The following is a 23,669-nucleotide window of genomic DNA, read 5'->3' as shown; positions in this document are numbered from 1 at the left end:
AGACATATATTCCGTGTAATGTACAAAAACAATTTTTAAGGTTTCCCTAATATGCATTACTAATAGCTCCCTTAAAATGTGAATTCCCTATAAAATGCTTTCGTTCTTTATACACAGGTGACATTTCCCAACATCCTTAATACAGTTAAATATTAGAACTAATCTATAATTTTGTCTTACATGTAGAAAACAGCTCCATCTACAAAACAACCAATCCTTGGTAATGACATCTAATTTAAGGTGATAACACCAATTTGGGGGTCTTTGATTTTTAACAATATGATGATTTGATATTTGCTATTCTAAAATAAGCTCACCAGAATTTCAACATGAGACAGAAATTTATTCCTTCTTTAGGAGAGCAAACAATGAAGTTAATTATCACAGGAAAACAAAGGCAAAATTCAAGTATTTCAAACAGGTCTGAGTGCCAATAATAAATAAGAAGCCACTTACAGTTCTCGGAGGCTTTTCCCTATTTCTAAAATAGCAATATGAGTCCTGTTCCTCTACTGACCTTATTGTGATATGAGTAACATTATTCTTACTAACCTGCACATGTCTAATGCATATATATTCAAAAGCAAAGTTTCCACTCAATTGATATGATTGTGCTTAATGGTGATAAACATCCATATAGGTCACTTTACAATTAATTTTATGGTAAAAGAGAAGTAAAATTAATGAGAAAAGAAATAACCCCTCTCTGAAACTAAAGCTCTTTTAAATCAAAAGGTTGTCTCTCAATTTAAAATATTCTGCCTGGTCAGAGAGAAGCAAAGTTGTTTAAGAACAAAATTGGGCCACTTAAAGGTCATCTAGTCCCTTGTGCTCTATACAGAAGTATATGTGCAATCATCCTAACTGTCTAATTTTAATGATAGATTCCTAAACCTCTAATGATATTACTGAATAAATTCTTTAGGTTAAATTGCTTCGATTGAATTTACGGGTAAAGACCAAGACACTGTGTACTTCGAGGGTATCAGTTGCTGGCCACTGTTTGTTTTCTATTCTCATTTCCCCTCCATAGTCCCTCAGAGCCACCGCCTTCTGTCTGCACGCAGTGCAGCGCCCTGACTCACAGCACCTGACTACATGACGGAAGAATGGATGTGAGGGAACTGGAAATAGAGGGACGACTCTAGGCTTTGCTTCAAACGGGCCCCAATTTGCCTTTGGAGATTTAGTCCATCATTTCTAATAGGACAGGAGTTTTATGGTAATTACTGATAAATGCTAAATATGTTCTGACAGACTGCCATTCTCTGTGTATTCACGCAATGACGTGCACTTGTTTCTGTTTGCTCAATTAACATTTATCAAGATCAGTGATGCTCATGCTTTATTATGTGTAAGAACCATGTGGGATGCCTGTCAAGGAAGGAGATTTTGTTCTTAGCGTTTTGGTTTGGGTAAGTCTTGATTGACCCAGAAATGTCTATTTTTTTTTCCTTAAACCACATTATTGCAGAATGATTGACATGTAAAAAGCTGTACGTTTTTAGTGTCTACAACTCAGTGAGTTTGGGCATAAGTATACAATCTGAGCTATCAACACCATCAAGGTCACAAACATTGCCATTACCTTCCAAAGTTTCCTACCACTTCCTTTATTATTATTGTTATTGTTATTTGTGGTAAGAATACTTAACATAAGCTCTACCATTTCAGTAAATTTTAAGTATACAATATAATATTGTTAACTCTAGGCACCATGCTACATAGATCTCCAGGACTTACTGATCTTGCATAACTAAAATTTCGTAGTCTTGACCATGAGACTCATAGAAGCAGAGAGTAGACTGGTGGTTGTCAGGGGTGGAGGGAGGGGAAAATGAAGAATCTCCATTTTTAAGAAGCATCTCAGGGAATTCTGATGTAAGTAGTCTGATGGAAGTATTTTGAGAAACACTGGGTTGAAAATGAAAGTGTTTGTCTTCTTAGCTGTCTCTTCTTTTCCATTTAAGAAAGTTAAAAAAAATTCAATAGGAGGCAATATTACAATATGGATAAAATGTAGATTCAGTAGCCAGCATACTACCTAGGATCATATCTTAGCTCCACCATGCACAGGCCTCATTTTCCTCCTCTGCGAAATGGGATAATATTAGTGACTATGATAAAGGGTTGTTGTGAGGAGTAAATGAATTAATACACGTTAAGTGTTCTGGACAGTGTCTGGTAAATAGTTATCTACGACTATTTTGAAAGAGAAGTTGGCATTCCCTCTGCATTCTTCCTTCACTACAAAGGTCCATGTTTTTCATGATTTGACTCCAGGGTACTTGGACATTTCTCTGGGAGAAAGTGGTGAGGAGAGGCCATGAGAAAAAAGTGAAAATCAGTGGCTATTTCTATAATCCAAGGTAAGAAGCTCCTCTATTAGGTGACTGAAAGCTGACTCCATACAATTTTAATGTGGCTTGACGACCTTGTCCAACTATAATAAATAGAATTGTGTAAAAGGAAAAAAAAATACAAAGAAGATTTTAATGTGATTCAGCAAACTATAATATAAAATACAACCAAATGGCATTGCTAGAATATTTTTATATTGGCAAATGAAATCTTACTTAATACCAAAGTTAAAAAGCAATTTATGTGTTCCAGAAGAAATGTCAATAATGTTTTCTTCTAAGTGTCCGGTATTTAGGTGAAACCCTTTTCCATAGTCTTGATTTAAGGTCACTTTATTTACAAAAAGAGTTCATGTCAGTAATATAAAAATTGAAATCTCTAAAAATTACAGCATGGCTTTACCAGGTACTTTGAGAGACTTCTAAACCACACAACTGTACAATGGCTGGGGTCATTTGAGTGGGTGCTAAAAATGTTATAGCACTCTGACCTGCAAAGAGAAAGAATGTTGCAGTGCAGCATTTCGATATAATTAATATGATAAAAGTATCTACTTCAAGTGGAAGTGTCAAATTCTCCTTTGAAAGGAAAGATGGTAAAATCCTTAAAATGAGTCTTGGTATCATTTCTGGCATTTCTTGCATATTAATCAAGCTTATGCTTGATAAATTGTTGGTGTGTTCTTTGGCAAGTTTCGTACTGCAGTAATAAAGATGATGGGATACTTCTAATTATATTCTATGATAACCATACTATACTTGTAATTAATTTGTAGAAAAGCCTGACTAGCACAATCTGTCTAACAAAAGAAGTTTACGGCTTGATTGAACCAAACCTCGGCCTTTGAACAAGACCCGCAAAATTCTTAGAAGGGAAACCGAAAACACTCCGTCCTGCCCCAGCCTCAGCTCCCTTCCCAACAGCTGCCGTTTGCACTGGCCTCACCTCTGGCAGGAGCTGCCCGGTGGGAGACGTGAGGGCTGAAGGGCCCCCGACCAGGGAGACCACCCCGTTGCAGTCCACCGCGCTGTGCATCTTTCCGTTCATGGGCAGAGTGGGCAGCACCCTGGACGCACGGCTGGCCTGGCTGACGTTGCTGTGGCGGCGCTCTCCGTGCCTGTGCGGTACAAACAGAGAGTCTCTTCGGCTGTCGTTGTCTTCAAAGGTGCTATGCTCGTCATCAGCAAAGTCATTCTCGGAGCCAATATCCTTGGCTCGACCTCTGAAGCTGAAAAGGCTCGCCCTACTGTTGCGTCTTGGAGAGAACAGGGAGCCGCGTATGCTCAATAAAGACTGCATAACAAGAGAGGAAACAAACCAACCAAAAATAGATGAACAGAATTAAGAGCTGGCATCCTGAAAAATATGAGACTTGACTCATTGTTTCAGAATTGTTGACTTACCTACAGAGAAGTCACTGGACAGGTGGAACCAAGGGCTCCTCTCGTAACTGCTGCTGGTGGTGTGGCACTTTCTACTAGGGTCCCCTCTTTAGTTTTGCTTTCCTTTTTTTTTTTTTTTTTTTCATTTTCTTCTACTTTACCCATGCATTACGATAGTCACAAGTACCCCTCAACATTTTTTAGTCCTATTACTGGCACCTGGAACTGCAAGTTTTGTTAGACCCCTCTCTAGAAGCCAATCTCATTTAACAATCCAATGGAAAACAATTAAATACACACCTACATTTAGGGCCTTTGAAACCAAATATAAATCCAATAAGAGCACACTAGTCACCACACCCTGATGTAGATCTTCCCACAGAGGAAAATAAAATCAATCTTGTTAGTACGTCTGTTTAATTATAGTACAAGGAAAAGCTTCTCCCTTCTCTTTGCATATTTTATAATGTCTTCATGAATAAATTAAATCAAGCTGAAAGAATTGCATGATTCATTCCCTGATATTTCACTCTTCTATCTCAAGAAATATGAAGAACAACATATTTACAAAAACCCGTTTTTCACTAAGTATCCAGTCACAATCATTGAACAATTTTCTAAATGGCTACATTGTCACTGCCATCACCCACTTACCTTAATTCTTAAGAACGGCAGCATTGAGTACAATGAATCACTTCCTGTTTATTACTTGTCTACTTCTATTATTTTTATTTTATTTTATTTATTTATTTACTTTATTTTTTTAAGGAGGGCACAGCTCACAGTGCTGTGGGGATCGAACCAGCAACCTTGGTGTTATTAACACCACGCTCTAACCAACTGAGCTAACCGGCCACCCCAAACTTTTATAACTTCACTGTAGTGAACACTTGTTTTTGCTTATTCAATATTTATTTCTCTTTCTTCTTTTGATAGGACCCTGATTATTCTTGAGAAATAATCCTCAGGCAAGAACATGACCCAGGCCTAGCCAATGAGTGTATTCCATACCTCTAGCCAAAGAATGGTTTAAAGATAGGCAGGGGATACTGCATGGCCCATTGACAGCTACCTCTTTTTTTCCCCACAATTTTTAGGAATGAGGTGTATTTTTCAATTAGGGTTGGTAAAAATTTTGAGTAGTGTGGAGCTGCAGTGCATCTTGCCACCGTATTGGAGGAAACCTGGGCTGAGATACGGAGAAATAATGTTATGAGCCCTTGGGTCCAGATACACCTAAAGTTACAGATATTATTTACATGATATAAAAAGTTCTATTTTTTGCTAACAATGGCTTGAGTCGGATTCCTAGAATTATTAATATAAATAATACTAATTTCATCACTTAAGTAATATCAGTTTGATATTTTATTCTCCAAAGGATTTCAAACTACCTAAAATTATGTTTTTATACCTGTACATATTTTTTACATTCCCTGATAGTAAGTATGCTTTTAATTTTCTTTTCAGCTAAAGAATAATTTGTCTCAATAATGTCTGTAAGTGTTTATAAAATGTTTATAAACTTAAACACTATCTTATGTTGTGAGCCTATTCACTATTTACAGAAAGAAGCACATCTAGGAATACTGTTATGCTCCCCCAACCAAAAGTCATTTCTCCTTTTTCTGTTCCCACGTTTTTTCATTCTATCATCAATATCATTCGTAAGATTCATTCTTTTCCTTTATTGTTTTCTAGACAGGTAGTTATTTTTGTGAAGTCTCTCTTAGACTACCCATTTTCTTTCATGTCTCCTTTCTCTCTTTTCACAAGGGACTTTGAATTAGCTATAAGGACAAAACAGTTACAGGATTTGGTACCTACTGGTTATCATTACCTCAAAAAGAAAGGCAGACAAGAAATGCTTGGCAATAAGAAATCAAGTAGAATTTATTTATATGTATCACTCTAAGTAAGAGTTTATATTTTAACTTCCAAGTGTTCCACTCAATTAGTGCAAACAGAAAGGATGGTGGAAAATAAGTTATAAAATTGCACACAAGAACTTCTCAAAGTTCAAAGGTGAATCATGCCATACGAAAGCATAATTTACATGGGACAGCTGTATGAAAAATGATTGTGTCCCATCTGTTAGCATCAACTCCTATTACTTAATTAATTGTATAAATCCATAGCAATCAACTGCTGTGCCACAAATAAAGGATATTCAGTAAGAAAAATCCGCCATACCAAATCAATCTCTAAAGAACAACACTTCTTGGTTTTATTACAAATGAGGAGTAAAATGACTTAAGTGGGTCAACTGTATCGTACAAAGCTTTCAAAACATCCAGATTGTCTTAAGTCTTGATTAGAGGTTGAACTCTTCATTTCCTTCTTCTCCCTCTCCTAATACTAATAAGTCCAGTTGAAGTCTAAGAAATATTTCATACAATTCACTTACTTTACTGAGAAAATTATAATCTTAAAATAAAATATGAAAGTAGAAATGGTTATCAACACAACTGCCTTTGTTTCATGTCAAAACAAAACAACAGGTTTTAATATTTTGTGGTCTTGGACTCTTGCAAAATCTAACAACAGCAATGGACATTTCCTCACTGTACCCAGGTTGAGAAACTTTACCTAGCTTGATATTTTCAGTATTACTTCCAGTGACTTGAAAAGTGGGATTTGTATGAATTCAGGATTTAAATGAAGTCAAATTGTAAATTTCCTTATCAATTTTTAAAGATAGTCTTTCTAGTAGGCCTGATAAAGTAGGAAGTTAGAGTTTCAGTGTCAGGCCAAATTTAAAAAGCACCTCAGCTCTTAGTAACTATACGACATTGAGCAATTATTTAATTTCACTGATCACTAAAAAATAGTGAAAATAATACTATGTGGGGCTGTTAGCATTAATTATGACTGTGTGAAAAGAACACCAAGTATAAAAGAGGCACTCAACAAAGAATACAGCCCTCACCTTCTCTTCATATCTGTAGACTGGGGATAATGATTATAGTACCTACCTAGGGCTATAGTGAGGGGCTTAAATGAGTTTATATTGCAAGTTGCAATGTATTATGTGGTAGCCATTGTCATTGCTATCAGCGTTGCCCTAGTTGCTATTATTACTATATAGATATAAAGGTTTCAATACTGGTGAAATTGTTTTTCTGAGAACCCATGAATTTCTGGAAATTCTCTTGGTAATTTCAAAGACAATTAAAGACCCTAAATTTCAAAGTTTCAACAGCTTGTATTGGTACATCATCCAGAGGCATCCAGGAAACATTTACCGCACGACATAAATCAGGGTATTCTTTCAAGGCAACTCCCATGTTAAACATGAGATAGACATAATCAAGTGCAATTAAACATCACTGTTTTTAGTATCATAAATCTTCCTCAGGGCATGCTTACCTAAGAATTTTAGTTACACTTCTAGAAAAAGTTTGTTCTGGTTCCCCTTGAAACAAGGGCATGAAGAATGCATTCTTCAAATGAAGTCTGCACATGGATGGGAACAACTGAACAGATGGTCTGAAAGAGTCCACAGTTCAGTTCTAGGAACCTGCCACTCAGAAAACCCACAGTTCACTGGGTCCGGGCACAGCAGCTAAGAAGGGATGAAAAACATCTGATAATTCCTCATGTGGAAAATTGCACTGAGATGTTTGAGTTTTCAACAAAACCTCAAAACCAGTGGGATCTACTGTGTTTCCCTGAAAATAAGACCTAGCTGGACAATCAACTCTAATGTGTCTTTTGGAGCAAAAATTAATATAAGACCTGGTCTTATGTTATATCATACTATGTTTATTATATTATATTACATTACATTATATTATATTATATTATATTATATTATATTATATTATATTATATTAATTACATCACATTAGACCCAGTCTTATAGTAAAATAAGACCAGGTCTTATATTATTTTTTGCTTCAAAAGATGCATTAAAGCTGATTGTCCAGCTAGGTCTTATTTCCGGGGAAACACGGTATGCTCTAAAAATGCTTTCCTGGGATTCCAACAAGTTTTAAACCTCACAAATTCTCTGAGGTGATAATCACAATACTTGCTGATCATTACTGTTCTGAAAGCATTATGCTGTGTAGGGAAGGGCAGTTTTAGCTCTACCAAATTTTTTCATAGCTTTAAAAAATGCAATTTATGTAATCTAATATTTTTACCTGATGTGGAGAAGAAAACCTCTTTTCATACGTCAGCCTGTTTCCTTCTAAGGAAAAACGGAAACCTTTTCTTCTAATGCTGTCTTCAGATTCAGATTTGCGGACTCTGTCTTCCTTCTCTTCTTCTCCGGACTGTTCTTTCTGTTTCTTCTTCTTTCTTCGGTTTTTCAACTCTTTTTCACTCTTGGAGCTCAATTTTGATGCTACTGAAGAACTCTCTGAAAACACTCCTACCCCACCGGCACCACTGAAGTCTCTCGATTCCGCAGATGTTGCTGCAGCAGCTGCCTGGAAGTGTCCAAAGGAAATGGTAGTTGCATATAAACTTCAAGAAACTCTACTTGCATTATTGTTTAGTATCATGAATATGATCTTGAAAAACAATGCTCCATTCAGGTATGTATTTTGGAAAACAAGGCATTGTTATTAGCCCAATTAAAGAGTTAAATCAACAGACACACGGAAGATGATACATGTGACTTTGATGAAAATCTTCAAGCTCTGGCCTCACACTTGCTTTCTAATTTTCTAATAATATGAACAAGACACTTAAACATTGTAACATTTTTTCCCTATGATTTAAACAGTATCTTAGGAAGAAAATAATTTAAGAATTAAAGGTTTCCTATTTTAACCTGATCTATCACACTTTCACTTGACAATGACTTTTAGTTTAGTGCCAGTCAAAATTACTGAATTTAATTCAGTGGAATATTTTTTTTTTATCTTAATGGACTTTTTTCCTCTTTGACTTAAATTGAGTATTTCACTAAGAAATGCACAAAAAAAAACGTATTATATATATATATATATATATATATATATATAAACCCAGATCATGGCATCTGAATGAATTTGTAAATTACAATAGTACAATTTTTTGAAAGACATAGTATTCAATTTTGTTGCTGTACATTTTATTTATTTTGTTATTACATATTTAGGATACTCAGTGTTAAAAGATTACTCAAGATCTAAGAACAGGCAAAAGAATAGACAGTTTGATTAGTTAATATCATTAAGTCAAGCAAATATAATTAGAGAAATTCTTGCCTTATTTGGAAGCCTCATCAAATACAAATGAAAGGACTTACAGGGTAAGAGGAGGAGAATGTAGTGATTTACTATGTTCACATATCAGCGTTTTCCTTGTGCAATCCGCATACTTGCATTTAAACACTCTTCAAATTAATAGAATTAATCTATTAGTTCTATTTGTGAATTCCTCTGTGATTCATAATAATAAATAATAAATAATCTCAGACTCCGGTTTTCTGACTTTTTACCACCTCTGGTGACACTAATGAAGACGCAACTATAACCGAATTTCTCTTCCCCAGAAGATTAAGAAAAAATACTTTGATTGAGGGCATGCTGGCTTAACTACTTTGTGAGCTTGAGTAAATGAGGAGTCACCAGGAAGAAAAACTGTCAACAAAACAATTATAAATCTCCATGTTTTGATGCTATTAGTATGGACAGTAATTATCAAAATAAAATAATAATCTCCTAATAACCAAACAGGTTCCTAACACTTACCAAACACATCTGACCTGTTTCAAATTCAGTTTAACCACTGCTGATTTTGTGCACTAAATGCAACTGACATCACCAGAGAACTGAGATAAACAAACCCGAAAGAGATCTATGTTTGCTAACTATTAATATACCTGAGCTTCTTCTTGCTGCTTTTTTAACTGTTCGAGCATCTGCTGAAATTCAGCCTCTTTCTGTTCAGCCTCCTCGAGTGTTGCCTGATTCTGTTCCTCATAGGCCATGGCCACCACAGCCAGGATTAAATTTATAAGGTAGAACGAGCCCAAGAAAATGACAAGCACAAAAAATATCATGTATGTTTTCCCAGCAGCACGTAGTGTCTGCAAAATGGAAGAGATATTTTATTAAATTTTATATAGGATATTACAAGCTCACACTATAAGTAATATATTTTACAGCAATTCTCTTGATCTCAGTATTTCACGCTTCCCAGAAGAATCATATTATCTGTTCTCACCAGCTGATAAAGGTTTTCCCAGAAGTCTTGAGTCATGAGACGAAATAAGGATAGGAAGGCCCAACTAAAGGTGTCAAAGCTTGTGTAGCCGTAGTTGGGGTTCCGACCAGCCTTCACACAGATGTATCCTTCTGGACACTGGCTGAAATGAGGTTAAAGCAAAGAGAGGAAGTCAGAACTGCAGGTCTTTGGGCTGGCTTTCCAGTTTTCACAGATGCTAATGCCTATTTCATGTGACACTAGGGAAAGCTGATTCCTCTCACCTTACCCAGCACTCTGCACAATGCAGACTGATTTACCGACCAACAGAATCTATTAATTCTATTTGTGAATTCCTTTGTGATTCATAATTGTTATTACTATATTTATCACGTCTCCTTATAAAAGCAGTCATATCGTGATTCATATTTTTGGGGACTTGTGGACATGAACAGATAAATAAACGTAGAGGGGAAAAAATTGATTTTCACTGAAGGTATCCAGAGGCAGAAGCATGTGTGTGAATGTGGTAGTAAAGAAGAGGGGTAAAGGATGGGTGGGGGGTACACTGAGAGGAGGAAATACTGCATAATTAAGACGCCGAATGACCTTGATGATCAAGCTGACCGGGCCTCAATATTGTGCCTGACACTTCCGTGCTGTGTGATCTGGGGCAGGTTTGTTACACCTGCTAATCTTTGAGCACCTCATACGTAAGAAAGGGCTAATAACAGAACCTGCTTCACAAATGTTTAAGCATTGAATAAGATACTGCATGTAAAGCATTTATTACAGTGCAGACAAGGAGTTAAAATCAGTCTGTTTTACCTGTCACTGGGATCTGAGATAAATGCAGTACAACTTTTACCATATAAGCCAAATGCGAAGCCTGTTACCATTCAGAATTTTGCTACAGGTGTTAGTTACTAAAGTCCACAATATCGTCTTCCACAGAAAGAATATTAGAAGTCTATGATTCTAAAAACTTGCCAAATAGGTAACGGTAACTATTTCTCTGAATTTCCCTAGGCTTTAGCTGCATAGCTGCAGGTGCAATACTTCTTAATAACAAACGTTCACATGATGTTGACCATAATAATTAAAAGAACTTATGGAGTGCTGTGATAGCTGTCAATTGTAATCCATTGAATTCTCACAGCCCCCCTATTATTATACACCTTTATCACATGAGAAAACTATAAGGCAGGGAGAGGTGACATTATACGGTGGAGTCAGGATTTGAATCCATGCAAACTCTCCAGTCTATTCTTAACCACTTTGCTAAAATATGCTACACAAACACTCACATGCCTCAGGGATCGCTCGTATATAAAATATCACTCTTATAAAAGTACTAGGTTATGAATTCTATTAACTTAAGCTTCATATATATATATATATATATATATATATACATATATATATATACATATATATGCTTCATATATATATACTGCTGTTCAATGTTCCATTTAACTAGTTTGGAAGATCAACTGTGACCTGCTATGGAAAAATAATTGCTGCATATAAGTGTGTGAAGGAAGTGAGAATCCACACTTATCCCAGCTATTCTGAGAGTCAGCGTGACGTGGTATTTACTGAGGGATCTGAATGAGGAACGAGTGGGGGCCAGGAGGATGGGAGGTTATTGAGGCCAATGAAGCCCTGCAGACAATACATCAATATAAAACATCACTTACCCTGCATCTGAACTGTTGCCACAAAGCAGAGCATCATTTTGCCCTTCCAGAAAATAAAAGTGACCTATTTAAAGAGTGAGGAATAGAAAGAATCATTTAAAAAGCCCTCAAAACACTTCAGCCATTGTGTCTAGATATAATGATAAAGCTTACATTTTTTTCAACCATAATGAAATGGATAAAATAATAAATACGTATATGATTAAATGAAAATATTTTAAGAATAACTTGAACACTAAACAAATACCAAAATATAACATTTTAAAATAAACAAAGATTTAGAAAATTTGTTTTAAAAAGAAAACTATTTTGGAGGGAATAACTATTATAGCATTCTTATATCAGAATTTATTGTAAATATCAACTCCAATGCTTGAGATACTTCAAAAAAGATATGCTAAATTAAGGCTGTTTTCTTGGCACAAAAAGTGAGAGAAAGGGAAGCCTGTTGCTTCTAAATGCTTCCATGCAAATAAAATTATACTTTAAAAATACCTTTTGCTTGGACTTCAAATGGATTCAGACATTTTTTTCTTACTAATTTTAACTGAATTTCCTGTGAAAAGTGTGTTTTCTCTTTCTATGATGCTGTAAATAAGTGTTTTGTTTTGGGTTTTGCCTTAATTACTATCTTTCAAATGCACAAAATAAATTGTTTCTTTGGAGATATATGTTTTCTATGTATATCTAGCTTCTGTTCTTAGGGAAAACACCTTATATAAAACTTTAATAAATTGCAAAGATGATCTCGAGAAACATACACATACATAAACATACATATTTACATACGCGCGCGCACACGCGCGCGCACACACACACACACACACACACACACACTTATCCCTCACCAAAAATTATTATGGCTCTTTTTAAGAATACCTAAAGCCTATATTCAAGGAATCCCTTAATATATTATGCATGGAAATCTGGCTCATAGTTTGCAAAAAGTTTTAGATCCTTACTTTACAATATATATTAAAAAATAATTCTAGATTTTTAAATATTAAAGATTTAAAGATAAATCCATTAATATGCTATAAAGAATGTATAGGGATTTTTTAAATGTAGAAGATATAGGTGGCTGCTTTAAAGGTGGAATAACTCGGTGAATATTTTTATTTTCTCTAAATCAAAAATATTTTTTCTAAACTAAAATATAGAAAAAAATGAGAAGAATTTAATGACTTAATTGCCTAAAAAAATCAAAATCACTTAGGCATCAAAAACAATCAAGATGAAAAACAAGTTGGAGAATATATTTGCCAAAAAAAGACAAAATGTTAATATACTTGATAAATTAAAGAAGTCATATGAATTCCCTAAAATATACAATCATCTGAAAGAATAATGGGTAAAAATATCAATAGATAATTAACATTATACAAAATATATAGCTTGCTAAAGATGCTAAAAAAATATCTGTAAAATTCTACTGCCTTAATAATTAGGAACCAGAGGATACACTTTTCCTTCTACCCCCCAATTAAAAATATGGTAATAATCAATATAAGTGAGTTGTATGATCTTTCTGGATAGGAATTTCACACACTGTCTCCATAGCCTTAATCAGGTCATACTCTTGACCCCAAAATATTTTTTAATAAAAATCCATCTGAAGGAAGCAATCAGAAAGAGAGAAAAGATTTACGTGCAAAGATTGTCATTGTGCTGATATTATAACATTAATAGAACACCCCGTAAATAATGGAATCATTTGTTTCATTTGTTCATTTATCTAATGAATCCTAATCTCCCCAGTATAAATCTTCATAAGAATACTAACTCTTAAAATATTCATATGTAAAAAGGGATGAAATTTCATGTGGTTCTAAAAAACCATGATGGATACCTCAGAACAAGTATCCCAGTGGAGTATTGGTAATCAAGGTACCAACGGAAATCAGCAAGGTAATTGTACATGGAGAGGAAGGGACTTGGACATCCAAATGACAGAGGGGCTGGTTTCAATGGTAAGAAATTATACTGAAGCTTATGGCATCATAAGTTTATTCTGATGCCACCTGTAAAATGAAATCAAACTATACTGATAAACAAATCTAAAACAATGACTGACACCAAAGGGATACACTGGAACAACAATATTATAGATGCAGGTTTTGAGTTTACAGTTTCCCATCATCAAGGAGCGAATGGCTGGATTGGGGTTGCTTAATTTTCTAATGAGTAACAAATTCAGATTTCGTCTCTGTGAACGGTTCCTCTATTTCTAGATACAGCATGTACACTCAATACATATATTAAGTCAACCAAATTGGGCCAAATTATTTTCCCCCAGTCTTCTTAACAACACATTTCAGCATAATATACTGAATAGTTCAAAGTACTGATTTATGTAAGATGACTGAAAACTGATCAATAAATATTTTGTTTTGTGTATACACCATAATATGGTATTGCTTTCAACACTGTTTTAGAAAAAGAACACATTTTCAAAAGGTACTTTTCATTATGTTGAATGACAGATAAGGAAAAAGGAGTAAGATATCATTTGATTTCTGTATCCCATGTACTGCTTTATCTTAAATTGATCTAAGTCATTTGGTTCACATCAAAATTGAGACAATTGCATGTATGTATTTTTTTAATATTTAAAAGACTAAACAACTTAATGGTTTAAAAAATATAGCTTACTTTTATCCTCAATATATTCATTCCAGTTAAACGTGCTCACTGTCCTATTGAAAGTGGTACCATTCCCATCCAACGAGTAATTAAAGAAGGAAGTGATGTTTATTTCAAAGGAAGAATTATCTGGGGGCCATTGCAAACACTTATTCCGCAGGTTGCCCATGAAGAGCTGCAGCCCGATCAGCGCGAACACGCTCAGACAGAACACAGTCAGGATCATGACATCCGAGAGCTTCTTCACAGACTGGATCAGGGCCCCCACAATGGTCTTCAGGCCTACAAATAAAACCAGAGGGAGACCTTTAAACACACTATTTAACAGCTACTTTACCAACAAAAAAACATCATGAGCTTGTCCTGGAAAATAAAAATGTCATGCAGAATGCCAACAGTATTAGTTTAATGCTTGTGATTGAGTAACATTTTCATGAAAAGCCTGCTAGCTGGTGAAAATGAATGAATGCTGAACTTGTATGTTCATTAGATAACCGTGAATGGAAATGAACCAAAGTCTATTTCCGAACACTCCTTAGAGCAAGAAAATGATTTTGTTATTCATGCTGAAACATCGACCTTGTGTAAATATTTTGCTTTTATTTGCAGATGTCTTACTCCCTAACCTCTTATTGAGCTTAGAAAAATATATATGAATAGCATAGTAAGAAATCTTTAAGTCATTGAATTATGAGGTTACGTATTTGGGAATTCTGCAAGCTTGAGTATGGGTTAAAAAAGGAAGACATCTGAAAACTGGAGCCCCATGCAGCACTCATGCTATTCCTTGCTCTTTCATTTATCTTCAAAAAATTACCAATTTTGACCTAAATGGTCAATTGTTTGCGTCACTTCAAATGCCTCATAATTTAGCCTCTATGCAGAAAGCTTGATGTTATAGGATGCAGACCATGTAGCCTGTTACTGCAAATGCCTCATGCAAAAACTTGTTAAACTCAAAGGCTGATTTAGACAGTTTTAAAGAAAGCAACTAGTAAAAGCAAAGAATCAAATCCATCCAAAATACGATGTACCGATTCTTGCTTTTTTACATATTTATTCGCAATAGGTGACAAGCAATAGGCTTATGCACAAAAGCTGTGATTGTAGCACCAGTGCAGCTAAACTCAGCCTCAGTGTTTAACCTAGCTCTCACCTGGAATGACTGAAATTGTTTTCAATGCTCGGAGAACTCTGAATGTTCTCAACGCTGAGACATTGCCCAGGTCCACAAACTCTGTCACATATCTGTAATAGGGGAGTTCACACACAAACACAATGACAAAACACAAGAAACAGTTGGAGATATAAGGGGCCTACCACCTTATACCAGTTTCTTCTTACCTGGAATTACAGAAATAGTTTTCAAAGCTCTCAATACTCTGAAAGTTCGAAGAGCTGAAACATTGCCTAGGTTTACAAATTCTGTTACATACCTGTAGAATTAAATCAGAGTTATTCAGAATTTAGGGAAATCTAAGTCTACGTCGGTCTTTCATCAAGACCTTTTCAACTTCAATGAGTGTTGCCATCAGATTTCCCAATTAAGAGAAAAATGGCATTGTCATCAATCATAATCTGTTACTTAGGAAACTATTTTATTACTTTACAGCGCTAATTGAAACCAAAGCCATATAATTTACTATGATAGTTCCTAATTTCTCCAAAGTACATAAATTGATTGGAAGAAAAATATTCTCAATTCATACGATAACTACAAAAAATGCTTGATTGGTCAAGAGAAGCCACAAAGAAGAAATACAGTGTAGGCTCCCACCAATGATTTACTCTTCCAGGATGGAAAATGTATTAAGATACTTACGCAAAAGTAATGACTGTGAAGTCCAACCAATTCCATGGGTCCCGTAGAAACGTGAAATCTTCTAAACAAAAGCCCCTTGCAAGTATTTTAACAAGTGATTCAAAAGTATAAATTCCTGTAAAGGTATACCTGAGAAAAAATAGCCAAGCCCACATTAAAAATCTAGCAGGTAATTTACATGTGCATATCTTAAGAGACTTAAACAAACAAAAATTAGAGGCTTCCATATGGGTCTGTGTCTATCTTCCTACAATGTAGAGCTTAGGTAGGGTTTAAGGCAGAAAGAAGCATTACATTTTGAAGGACATTTTCATTGACTGTAACTAAACGAGTATTGAACTTGCTACACTAATTAATTTGAAGGCACAAATTAATACGGCTTTATATGAAGATATCTTAGATACATTGTCTTTCAGTCTGATTTAAGCAAACAGGTATTAATTCAAAATGTTGATAAAACAATAGTGTTGAATAAAATATGCATTATTAAGAGCCACAAAATATATACTAATAAAACAGAAAGGTGAAACCATGAGAAAAGGAAAATACAAACTAGGTATAATTTTTATCATTGGATATTAGTAATAATTGATGATCTTAAAAAGAGTGTGAGACTCACACAGAAGATAAAGGACTACACATATTGGCAGTGAAACCAGTGTAGTGATTTGAGCTACTGAATGAGCCATTGCAACCTTTGTCCTAGAAGAAATTAGCCGTTGAGAAGAACTTGAATCATTGTCTAACTGGTCTGGTTTGGAGTAGCTAGTATGATTTGCTAAAGAAACTGATGACGTCTCAAGGTATTAAATGCGCAATTTGAAATACAAAGGGATGAGAATATTGAAAAATATTTTCTACTTACTCCACATTCTTTGTCCAGTCTGGAGGGTTACTCATGGTCATAAATACACAGTTGGTAAGAATAGTGCACATAATGAGCACATTGAATAAAGTAGAATATCGTCAAGGAAGACAAAGTTCAATGGAAAATCTCACTTTCATGCACCACCATCCTTTTACCACCATGAAGTTTAGAACTTTTATGTCCTTATAATTTTATCATTGAGTTTATTCTTTCCATTTCTGTCATTCAATAACTTCATATCTAGGTTATGTCAGGCCAAGTCATCCACTACTTTGAGGCTACTTGGGTGTTTTTGAGTAATTAAAAAGATTACATACAAAGCAATTGGTTCACTAGTAAATAATTTATCAGTTTAAATTTTTGAAATGAGACTCAACAACTGAACTGCAAGTATAGAATGCATGTAAACCCTGACAAAAATTAAACAAGAGAATTCAAGTGATTAATTAAATACATTACATCTCCATTCAAAGGGTCACCCTGGTAGAATGTCTTTAGTAAGGTCCTTTCTAAGTGGAGTATGTAATATACTGTAATTGCTCATAAAATTCTGGATAGTAAGAGAAAAAATGGCTGGTGTTATTGTTGGCATTCTTTGGGTTTGCAACTGTGATCACTTATATAATTTCCCTGGCCTTGGTTCATTTCACTATGAGAGAGAGAGAGAGAGAGAGAGAGAGAGAGAAACTATTTCACAGGATTTCTGTGAGAATGAAATTAGTTAAAATGTGTTAAAGCTCCTACATTTAATTGCCTGGTACAAAGTAGATGCTAAATAAATTGCTTTCCTAACTTCCTGAATCATAGAGGATACAACTTTATAACAAACATCTAGTATGTTTCATTCTACCCCATTTTGCTTTTGTAGACATAGCCAATGCCCTTCACTTCTATTTATATTGAAAAACAACAACAAATCTCTTTAAGAAAGTATTTGGTAGTCATTAATTAAATGACTTTCTTTTATATTTAATAAAAAGCACAAGAAGGATTCAGTTGCAATTATGCAAAACAACCTTTATCAATGTGACTTTAGACACAAGTATAAAAATCCCAGGAAATGAATAGATACTATTCATAACTCTTCTCACTATTTTTATTATAAATTTTCACATGCATATGACAAAATAGCAACATGATTTTAAGTGCAGTAAAATAGGACAGTAAGTAGCCAGTGTTGTGTTAAACTACAAAGGAAGTTTCTTTGTACCTACAACTGGCTTTAGTCGAAGCAGTAACTGACTTCTCCTTTATACTAGCAGTGATATAAGGCACACGCTTAATTATCAGCTTGTTCAAATGCATCAAGAGAACGATGTATGGATTCTGTGGATCAGCCACGTGAGGGCGCTACAACCCAGAGCACACAGAAAAACCATTTCAAAGAAGAAATATATTTTTCCTCTACTGGTGAAAACAAACAAAAATAAGATAAAATTAAAGATGATTTGCTATTAGCGTATAAAAATAAAGGATTACAGACGTGAACTGTTATCCTGTTAGGCCCTACTAGGGAAAATAACTCCGTTGGCTGACTGGCATCCTTCTCAATACATGGTTCCCAACTTCAACAGTCCCGTATTTCTCCACTTAGCCCCACCTCCTCTCTGTAAAGACAATTTCAAATGTCCTCTAACCTTCTTCCTTCCCTCTCACTTCAAGTTGATGACCTTATTTTCTACTTCACTGAGTAGAGATAACATAAGTCTACCATATCTTTGCTTCCCACCCCCAAATTACAAAGCTCTCTGAATTTGGACCTATCCTTTCCTCCTCACTGTTTCAATGGGGGAAATATTCAATCCCTCCACACATACTGTGGACACCTTCTACTTTTCTAGAATACTTCAGAAATCTTTTATCTCTTCCTTCTCTTGTCTTTAACATCTCCCACTCTATTGGCCTCTTCCTACCAACATAAACTTGCTTTAGTCGCTTCTATCTTGTCATGGTGTGTGTGTGTGTGGGGGGGAGAGGTAATACTTTCCTACAACCCACATCCTCTTTAACTAATTACAGCCCTAACTCTTTTCTCCATTTCACAGCCAAATTTGAAAAAGATGTTTATCTTTTCCTCAAGTATCTATCACATCCTCAACCTACTACCTTTTCTTCCTGAAGACAACAAACTCTCCATGTTTTGTCACTAAAAATAAAAGGATAATTTTGAGTTCTTATTTGATTTGCTCTCTCAACAGTATTTGACAAAGATGATTCTTCCCCCTTTCATTTTGTTCTTTTCCCCTTGCTTCATGAGATCCCAAACCCGTTTCTTCATGCCTCGGGGCAACAATTTCTTTGTATCTTTTGAAATGTAATTCCCTTTTGAAAAGAAGGACAGAGGATGTATCTCAGCCATCTCCCAACTATTCTGCTATATTCATCCTAGTAAAGTAGAACTCATGAACAAACATACCTTCAAGCACCATTTGTATACCCACCAATTTCATATGTATATTTCTCTCCAGGTTAGACCTCTCTTCTGAACTCTACACACCGAATTGTCCACATGACATTTTCAAAATCATTTAAAACATTTTGAGCTCTAAAACTGAACTAAAAATCTCTTCATCCTATCTCTCTGCTCCTCCGCTCCCCCCCCCAAAAAAAACCAACCCAAACTGCTCCCTTAATATCTCTGTATCTTATAAAATGTCCCATATCTAGCCAGGAACCTAGGAGCAATCTTGGATTTCTCTCCCTCCCTAAGTCTCCACATCCAACTTAGCACTGAATATTGTCAAATCTACCTTCTATCTCTGGATTCAGTCAACTATTCTGCATAACCACATTACTACATGGTCCAGGTGTCCATCAAATCTAATCTACATTATTGCAGTTTCCCCCAAACTGCTTTTTCTGAACCCGTGTTTGGTTCCTTTCAATCCATTCTGCACACTGTGCCAAAATGACCTTTGTAAATGTAATTCAGATCATTTCATTAGCATTCCACTATTGTTAGGATGATCAAATGTCTTAGCATAGTCTAGATTCTAGGAGGTCTGACCCCTGTCTATTTCTCTAGTTTTGTACTATTTACTCTTCACTGTATTCTACCCTATTCAATATTATTGTAATTGTTTTAGATCATCTAATGAAGTATGCTCTTTCTCAAAGCAGGATCTTTGCAAATGCCACCTCTTCTCCCCTGAAATGCTTTCTACTTCACCCTAGTCAACTCATACTTAGTACTCAGATTAAACATTATTTCTAGTAGAAAGTTATTTACAATAACACCTGACCTGTTCAGATATACAAGTTATGTATTCCTGTATCACCTTATACTATTCCTCCAATGACTAATTTTAATGTTGATTCTTTTCTACGAGACTGTCAACTTCATGAGGGCGGGAACCACGTCTATACTGTTTACCACTATATCCTTGTCATTTCACACAGTGCTATGTGACTATTGAACGAAATCAATTTTGCAACTATTTATTACTAAATGAATATTTTTCCTTTTTAATGATTTTTGATGATACAGGTATTCATATGGGACAAAACTAGAGCATGAAATTTTTCTTCACATATATTGAGTATACAAGTTTATATATATAATTTTTTTTTTTTTTTGGAAAGGATGGACATAAGATAAATGAGATAAATGTAAGATAGAACTTAATAGCCTCATGAGATTTATGTCACCTGATCTGAGCCATGATTTTATGACCCTTAAAAATATTTACTCTTTATAATGCTATAATTTAATTATATGTAATGAAGTAAAATATATATATGTATGTGTATATATATATTTCAATATTAATAAACAAAAGAATGATTATTGTCTAGTAAGTAATAATTAATAAAGCATTATGCTCAAACAGGTGTTTTCCACATTGCATGTCTATCATTTTAACAAAAAATACACTTAAGTTAGAAATCCTTACATACTCAAAAAGGAAAGCAAATAAAACTATTTTGCTTTTAAAACAAAATAAGAGATAATTAGGGTGAGATTTTAGTTTATGAAACAATCTCTAAATAGTTTCAAAACACATTAATTTTTAAAAATCACTGTGGATTCATTTTATGTCACATACTTTAAAAATTTTTGGAATTTGGTGAGTGACTAAATAGTAGGGTTTCAGATAATCATAACAAATATACAAATATATTAAAAAAATGTGGGTATAGATTTTTCTATTGGTAATACCAAACAGTGACAAAGTATAGAAACTCCACACCAAGGCAGATTTCAGGGGCCTAGGACCAGTAAAAAAATGCATAAATCCTATATTATTTTTAAATACATAGGCCAAGACATCAACTAAAGTTCATTTTTCAAAAGAACAATGTATCCCATAATAATATTTCCTTAAGAGCCTTGGCATATAAAATAATATAGAGGCAGACTAAACTTACATAATATTAGGAAAAAATGATTTTTCAAATCTATCAATTTCTTAATAAATTATGTTAATCTTTTTATTGATAGTAACCCGTGAATTGATAAATCTAAAGTATTTCCTGTGTGTACATGAGGAGAGATTTCTTCAAGTTTATACTGAAAATGGTTTATGTAGCCTTTGACATGGAACCTGGATAATTAAAGTACTGCCAGGTCCACCCCTGTATCCTCATAGGTAGGGTGAAGCAGCGTGAGCTTTAAAGCAACGAACTGTTAATCAGATGCATCCTTTACTAACCCACGTGGGCTTCAGCAAGTTCTTTAATACTTTGACTGTTTGTGCTTCTGTTCATGGAGTTTCTAATGACATATAATATCCAGAGAGTTTCCAGAAGAATTCTTAACATATATATATATATGTTATATATATATATGTTAAGAATTATATATACATATATATGTTATATATATGTTATATATATATATGTTATATATATATGTTAAGAATTATATATATATGTTATATATATGTTAAGAATTGTATATATATATATATATATATGTTAAGAATTCTTCTGGAAACTCTCTGGATATATATATATATATATATATATAAATATATATATATACATGTATATATATGTGTGTGTATATATATATGTATATGTGTGTGTGTGTGTGTGTGTGTGTGTGTGTGTGTTTTGGTCACTTATAGCTCCAAACTCTGGTGCTGTATAAAAATTTTGTTTGCAAAGTCAAGATGCAAGAGAGTAGTGATTTATACAATATTCTATGTGGAACTCCTTAAGCAATATGAGAAGTTTCCTTTATTAATATTGCAGCAGTTGCTGCTTCAGTTGTAGCCACTACTACCAACAATATTTGTCATAGTTACTGTTTGTCAACTATCTACTAAGTGCTAGTTATCGTACTAGGGACTTCTCAGACATTTTATTATTATTGATGTATAAATTCCGATTACAATTGCATAGATGGAGAAACGGAGATTCAAAACATTTGGAGTGACTTGGCCCAAGGTCATATAGCTAATACATAAATGTCAGAGGTGGGTTTGAACCCAAGTTTTCTTTTTTTTAACCCAGGTTTTCTAATACCAAAAGCTGTTTTTAATTTTCCTCCCTGTGTGAATGATAGGCAGTTCTAAATTAGTTGTGTGATTTGGAGTATCTTTGTCATGACTTTAAATACCATCCATATACTGACATCTCTCAAAGTATATCTCCAGCCCAACCCTTCCCTGAATTCCAGACTTGCATTTCCATGCAACACCTCCACTGAATGTCTAATAGCCATCTCAAAAATAACATGTTCAAATCCAGCCTCTGGATTTTACCCACCATATCGCTCTACTTGAGGTCATACCAAGCTCAGTCAACAGCAACTACATTTTTCCTTCTTGAACAAGACTAAACACTTGGAGGCATCCTTAGCTCTGCTCATTCTCTCATGCCCCACCTCCAATTGTTCTGTAAATCTTGTCAGCTCTCCTGCAAAATACATCTAAATGTGATGACATTTTGCCACCCTTATTGTTTCTATCATAGTCCAACCCACCAGCATCCCTTGACTTCATTCATAATGGCAGTAAGCCCTCAATCTATCTTTCTGCTTCTGTATTTTACTCCCCTGTAGCCCATTCTCCATGAAACAGCCAGAGTGATCTTTGTAAAATGTAAGTCAGGTCATGATTGATCTTCTGCTGACAACACTTCAGGCATCTCTCCCCATCTCATTCAGAATAAGTATGGTGTCCTCACCAGGGCCTTCAACTTCAGCCCCTGACCTCCACTCTCACTGACCTTATGTCCTCCACTCCCTGCCTTTCCCACTCTGCTGCACTTACAGTGGGCTCCTTGCCGATTCTTTAACACACCAGTTTCACATCTATCTTCACACTTTGTCCTAATATTTGCTATTCCCCTTAGACTTACTTTCCCCCAAAATGTCCCTGTCTCGCTCCCTCACTCCTTTGTGTGTCTGTTCTAATGACATCTTTTCAGAGAGGACTCCTCTATCAGTATCTTGCCATTCTTCTCTTTTTACACTGTTTTATTTTTCTTAGTAGCACTTATCACTAGCTGACATATAATTTACTTTTATTATCTGTCTCCTCCCAAATACACATATACACACAGATGTCACTATATGAGAGCAGGGACTTCATTTTGTTCAATGTTGGTTCCCAATGCCTAGAAGAACATCTACCACATAGTAAGTACTCAATAAATATTTGCAAATCAACAGACTAATGAGTAATAAATGAAAAATAAAAAAGTGTGCATATTAAGTTAAAATTATAAAAACTGACATGATACACATTTAACTCTGGGAATTTTAGGAATATGGATTATTTTTAACATGTTTATTACCTAAAAAA

The 23,669-nt window shown here is 34.7% G+C and overlaps 1 protein-coding gene across 2 annotated transcripts in view; it reads right to left on the bottom strand.

Annotated features, from left to right (window-relative positions):
• The window catches only part of LOC109445177 (sodium channel protein type 2 subunit alpha), a 126,882-nt gene that overhangs the window by 56,608 nt on the left and 46,605 nt on the right, over window positions 1–23,669 (bottom strand). The window contains exons 5-13 of one of the 2 annotated variants that reach the window (XM_074337239.1): window positions 16,915–17,005; window positions 16,050–16,178; window positions 15,572–15,663; window positions 14,237–14,509; window positions 11,585–11,648; window positions 9,906–10,047; window positions 9,562–9,768; window positions 7,892–8,179; window positions 3,307–3,654 (exon numbers count right to left, since the gene is read on the bottom strand). In XM_074337239.1, the coding sequence (XP_074193340.1) occupies window positions 3,307–3,654; window positions 7,892–8,179; window positions 9,562–9,768; window positions 9,906–10,047; window positions 11,585–11,648; window positions 14,237–14,509; window positions 15,572–15,663; window positions 16,050–16,178; window positions 16,915–17,005 (1,634 nt within the window). Of the gene's footprint in view, window positions 1–3,306; window positions 3,655–7,891; window positions 8,180–9,561; window positions 9,769–9,905; window positions 10,048–11,584; window positions 11,649–14,236; window positions 14,510–15,383; window positions 15,476–15,571; window positions 15,664–16,049; window positions 16,179–16,914; window positions 17,006–23,669 lie in introns of both variants that reach the window. The other variant, XM_074337232.1, reaches the window with a different exon arrangement.

The sequence above is a fragment of the Rhinolophus sinicus genome, linkage group LG01 (assembly GCF_036562045.2).
Source record: "Rhinolophus sinicus isolate RSC01 linkage group LG01, ASM3656204v1, whole genome shotgun sequence".
In the NCBI taxonomy this organism is placed as follows: Eukaryota; Metazoa; Chordata; class Mammalia; order Chiroptera; family Rhinolophidae; genus Rhinolophus; species Rhinolophus sinicus.
The sequence above is the reverse complement of the archived record's forward strand: the minus strand, read 5'-3'. Positions and strand labels throughout refer to the sequence as shown.